The following is a 6,003-nucleotide window of genomic DNA, read 5'->3' on the forward strand; positions in this document are numbered from 1 at the left end:
TGTTTTAAAAGCCTGATTATGTTATTTATTAGTAAACCTGAGTGAATGAGTTAGAAGCACCTAGAAAAACATTGGGGAAATTCTTTTACAGACCCTAAAATATGGTTTAACTTAGTCTGAGAAGAAAAGAAGTGCAACCTAAGAAGGAAAGAGTAAGGGATTAGTTCTGTGCAGTGAGTAAACCAACTTAAGCTACTTTTGACAGGAACTAAGTGCTTCCTAATGGCATATACAGTTTTACAATAAATGGCAGAAGAACTGGGAACAATATACTCAACATCTGAGTTTAAATTTGCTGAATGTGTTAGCTCAGATGTCTCAATCAGTTCAGTTTGGCAGTGGTGTCATGTGAATGGAAGAAAAGTAGAAGGTATTTATGGAGAAATATGTGAAAAATTAAGTGTGGAACAAATGGTTTTGTTCCACAAAACAGGGGCAGTGCATGAGGGAGTGAGAGAATTCCAAGCAGGCTTCACACTGACAGTGTAGAGCTTGATGTGGGGCTTGAACCCATGAACCATGAGATCATGACCTGAGCCGAAGCCAGGAGTCAGATGCCTAACCTACTGAGCCACCCAGGCACCCCAATGGTTTAATTCAAGTTCTGTCATATATCATACTTAAGTAGAAAACAATGTTTGCTTATGCGATACTATTGATTTAAAATCTAAACACATAACGAGTTTTTAGACTGGTATGTTTATTCCAAGCATTCCTAATGAGATTTATTTCAACTTGATTAATATTTATCAAGTGCCATATCAGTCAGAATTCCAGCAAGAAACAGAAAGAGATATCTGCTGAAATTTTTGAGTAGAATTAAATGCCATGACTATTCACTGAGGTTGGGCAAGGTCATGACAACCAACAAAGAATGTTGAGTCACGTAAGGATTAGCAGTGCAGAAACCCAGTGGTGGCTGCAGCCTTGGAAGAGGTGCCCTTGTTGCAGGACCTGTAGTTATTACCAGTCACCCACCCAGGGAATCATCTCTTGCCTGGCATCCTTCAGTTTCCTACTGGTCTCTCATATTGGCCCAACCAAATTGGAAATCGGAGGCCAACAGAGCCAGAATTATACAGTTCATGGAATCAATTCTTCCCACCCCCTGAGAGTTGGGGGGGTACACAGAGGGTTAAAGGGGTGCAAAGACTAGATGACTTGGGAGAGAGGATAGAGAATAACCAGCAAAGTTGCCTACAGTGTCAGGGACTGTGGCTGGCATTGTAGACTCAAGGGTGAAAAAGGTTGGTTTCTGCCCTAGAGGAATTCACAATCTAGTGAGGAATCAAATGCAAACTGACATTTATCAATAAGAATGAACAGGTGCTGCAGTTGAGGACTTGTCCCTGCTTCACTCTATCAGTGACTACCATTGACCTGATGGAAGTGATTCGCGCTGAAGATCTAGTACTTGCAGAAACTGAAAATGCCTGTATAGAACTTATTATATGCCCATATCTGGATAGTAAGAAAATCCAACAATTGGTAAGATTTGGGTAGGTAAACATGAATCTATTTCCTCATGTGGCCTTTTTCTTCCTCATGTCACTTGGTGCTAATCATCTTTCAGGTCTTTGAGTGTGCTGTTACTTCTCTTGTCCCTTGGCCTTTCCTATCTCTGCAACACTTGACCTTCACTACTGCCCACCATTTTCCATTTGTCTAATTCCTTCAAGTGTTAGCCTAAATGTTACTTCTGTTGAAAAATTTTCTCTGTACTTGCATCACCACACTTATAACACTGAAGATAATCATGCCTTTATCTTACCCACTTGTCTCTGAGCTGTTTGAAGGAAGAATCTAGGTCTATTTTTGTTGTTGTTGTTGTTGACCAGTATATCCTCATAGGTCATCACAGTCCAAACAATAGGGCACAAAAAATAATGAATGAATGAAGTTAAGCAATATAAGACTTATTATATTGTAAGTATTGAGTACTTTAAGGTGACTAATGTGATCAAAATGGATGTTTCATCTTGAGGATCAGTAAAAAACAAAATTGAGTTGGTGTAGGTGGGGAAAAGATCAGATATTATTGAGGTTCATGAGTGCTAGAGTGATTCTAAAATAACAATAATAAATAGAAAGAGTAGGTCCTATTTAATTCATATTGAGAATTCTTAAGTAGTAAAGTAACATTATAAGAGCAATATACATATAAGAAAAACTAACATTCAACAATCAGAAGACCAATTTTGATCCCTACTTAAAATAGGTTAAGATACAGAGAGGCAAGGTAGCCCTTTCTGATTTTTTTTTTCATATTTTAGTTTCAGTTTTTTCTCAATTTCAGTCTCAATTCTGTTGAAGTCTCCCTGTTACATTTCTTTTTCTAATCAACAGATCCCTCAATGGTATCTAACAATCTCATGTGTCTTAGAAAAATTTGTATTCACTTTTAAGCTTATTTATGTGTAGGTCATATTTTATATTGATGTATTGAGGCTTTCAGCTCTAACATACATTGATGTAATGATATTCCATTTGTTTGCTGATAATAGTCATATTACAGTGTGGAAGGCCACAAGAATTCAAGAGCCAGAAGACAGTTTCTCAAGAGACACATATCAACTGCAAAAGTTGTAGTAATACAAATCATTTCATCTGTCATAAAACTATTGATCCCATCCCTATAATGAGAAATGAGCTGTTACAGTCCTAGAAGGAGGCTAAAATTGGAAAAAAATTGTGAAATGATAAAAATATTATTAATGTACAATAACAAATAGCATGATCACCACCAATACCACCACCACCACTACCACACTATTATCACTTATCATCACATCTACCTATATCTTACTGATTGGAATTGTATTGCTTGTTCCTTCCAGGCATCAGTGTGTGTTAACTAATGTGCCCCTAGAGCTACTATCACAGACTCTTAGATATAGAGAGAATCTAATATAGTGGATTGTGGAACTAGACTCCATTATCAAATAATGATTTCTATATTTATTAAATATGCAAGATTGGGGGCACGTGTCAGTTGAGTGTCTGTCATTGTCAGTCATCGGTGGCTCAGTCAGTTGAGTGTCTGACTCTTAATCTCAGTTCAGATCATGATCTCATACTTTGAGAGATCAAGCCCTGCATCGGGCTCTGTGTTGACAGTGCAGAACCTGCTTGGGATTCTCTCTCTCTCTCTCTCTGCCTGTCCCCTGCTCATTTTCCCTCTCTCTCTCTCTCTCTCTCAAAATAAATAGACTTAAAAAAAAAGTATGCAATGTTGAACAACTTATTTAACCTCTCCGTGTGTGTTTCAGTGTCCTGATCCATAAGATCAGGCAAGTAATCATACTTAACTCATAGAGCTCTTTTAGGAATAAAATGGTTTATTATATGTAAAGTGATAATAACACCAACTTATATGTCAAATAGTTATTACTCTGTCATTTCAAAGTAATTATAAAATATATATACAGTATGTATTAAAATGAATTCAAGATTAAAGCAATATATAATGTGTCCTGTTCCTAGTTTTAATTTTTTTCCTCTCATCCCATGCTGTGATTTCTTTCAGAATGTAGATCTATAGAATAACACTAATAAGCAGAATCATGAAAAGTGTCATAGGAATGATATCGTTGCTGAAAAAACACTGTCTCCTCCTCAAGGCAGCAGGGCTTAGCTAAGCAGGAGGCACTGCCCAACCCCCATGGTCTTTTTGACAGCATTTTTTACTTCCTGGTTTCTAAGGCAGTAGATGAAGGGATTTAGCATGGGTGTGAGGACTGCGTACACAGCTGAGATTAGTTTGTTGGAATTAAATGATGCAATAGCTCTGGGCCGAACATACATAAAAATCATGGCTGTATAATAAATTATGACCACAGTGAGGTGGGATGCACAGGTGGAAAAGGCTTTCTTCCTTCCCTGGGTGGAGGGTATCCGCAGAATGGTGGAGACAATGTATACATAGGAAAGGACAGTGGTGATGAGTGGGAAGACAAGAATGACAATAGCCAAAGCAAAGTCCACTAGCTCAGCTGTGGACATGTCTTTGCAAGCCAGCTTAAGGATTGGTGAGATATCACAGAAAAAGTGGTTCATGACATTAGAACCACAAAAGGCAACATGTGAAATGAAATAAACTTTGATGACAGAGACCATGAAACCACTTACATAGGAGAACGCCACCAGCTGTACACAACAACCTGTGGTCATAATGACTGGGTATTGGAGAGGGTGGCAAATGGCCACATAGCGGTCATAGGCCATGGTTGCCAGAAGCACACACTCTGTGCAGGCGAGCGAGATAAAGAAGTAGAGCTGGGTCATGCAACCTGTGAAGGAGATGCGCCGTTTCTGCAAAAGGAATCCATCCAGCATCTTGGGGACTGTGACAGAGACATACCAGACCTCCAGAAAGGACAAGCTACTCAGGAAATAGTACATGGGCTTATGGAGGGAGCCAGTGATCCAAACAGTGAGCATGATGATAAGATTCTCTATTATCACCAGCAAGTAGACCACAAGGAAGAGGAAGAAGAGCAGGACTTGTAGCCATGGGGCAGTGGGGAAGCCCACCAAGATGAATTCACTGACCAGAGTGATGTTTTTCCCCAGCATGACTAAAAGCACTGAGGAGTACTGGAGTCTTGTAACAATACTACAAATAATGGAGATGCTTATGCTATCAGACAAGAGACCAACATGTTAGTAAATCAGACTTTCCTCCAAATGACTCATAAAATAACTTCTTTTAAAACAAAGTCACTTTTAAATGTGCAAGCACACATTTCCATTAAGGCTTTTTGTTGTTTTTTATGAAAGTCTCCCAGAATCAAAATGCACTCCCATCCCTCTCACCTGATTAAATATTTGAATGTCACTATTCATGTCATTCCCAGGTCCTTTGTCAATGAATATAGATGGTCTCTCCTTTGTTCATTCCAGATCTCTGTTTAATTAGGAACTCATTTCACAAAGATTTCTTTCCTGCCTAAAGGAAATGTGAAGTATAATATCATGTCAGAAAGAGTTTCAAAGTTTAGTATTTGGGTGATCCATTGGTCTTTGATCAGCACACTTTCTTCAGAATTTATTTGTGGAAATAGAAAATAGTTCTTGGAAAGTTCTTTGATGACTCTCCAGTTGCTTTCAGATAAAAATGGAAATGTTTTCAATGTCATATATAGGAGGCACTTCATATATTGATCCCTATATATTTCTCTAGCCTCATCTCTTGTGATCATGGTTTCCATGATCCAGACATATTCAAGTAGTTTTTGCTCCCGAAACACATTACAATCAGTCTCATACTTTGCTTATACTTTTCCCTCTTACTATTGTGCCCATCCCCTAATCTTTATCAGCTGATTCAAGATTTAAGATTCCATTTAGGAGACATCTCACCAAAACTCAGTCAAGTGCCTCAAAAGCATTTGCCCCCAGTGCACAACCCCCTCATACATTGAGTTTTCTCTTCATTACACTGCAGTTTTCCAAAATCCAGGGAGATGTTGGTAAAAGGGGGTAAATTTCCACTTATGAGATGAGTAAGTTCTGGGGATCTGATGTACAGCAAGGTAACTATAGTTAACAATACAGTTTCATATACTTAAAAGTTACTGAGAGTAAATCTTAAGTGTTTCATATAGTTGAAAGTTACTGAGAGTAAATACCACAAAAATGTGGTAATTATGTGATGCGATGAAGATTTTGCCTAAACTTGTTGTGATAATCATTTTACAACATATATGAGTATCAAATCCTCACATTCTACACCCTAAACTTACATGGTATATGTCCATTACATCTCAATAAAATTTGGGAAAAAAGACTCTGACCTTCATGACTGTGAGCCCAATGCCTAGGACAGTGACTGGAAAACACATGAATATTAAATGAATATAGATTAACAAGTGAATTAATGAATCCCTTGGAGATTTGGGATCCACAGGAAGTAGATCAGGGGCATAGGAATGTGAATTCAGGGTATGTTGCTGGCAGAAGGCATCTATCTATCTATCTATCTATCATCTATCTATCAGGATA

General features: G+C 38.1%; 1 protein-coding gene across 1 annotated transcript; it reads right to left on the reverse strand.

Moving 5' to 3' along the window:
• Positions 1–3,630: 3,630 nt before the first annotated feature.
• On the reverse strand, positions 3,631–4,575 carry LOC115526315 (olfactory receptor 6-like). Its single transcript, XM_030333756.1, has one exon. The coding sequence runs from the start codon at positions 4,573–4,575 to the stop codon at positions 3,631–3,633; it is 945 nt and encodes a 314-aa protein (XP_030189616.1).
• Positions 4,576–6,003: the final 1,428 nt, after the last annotated feature.

This window comes from Lynx canadensis, chromosome D1 (genome assembly GCF_007474595.2).
Source record: "Lynx canadensis isolate LIC74 chromosome D1, mLynCan4.pri.v2, whole genome shotgun sequence".
Lineage (NCBI taxonomy): Eukaryota > Metazoa > Chordata > Mammalia > Carnivora > Felidae > Lynx > Lynx canadensis.

Bases quoted from the DNA above. Each gene is read 5' to 3' on its own strand.
- LOC115526315 (XM_030333756.1), bottom strand. From the start codon at position 4,575: ATGCTGGGGAAAAACATCACTCTGGTCAGTGAATTCATCTTGGTGGGC.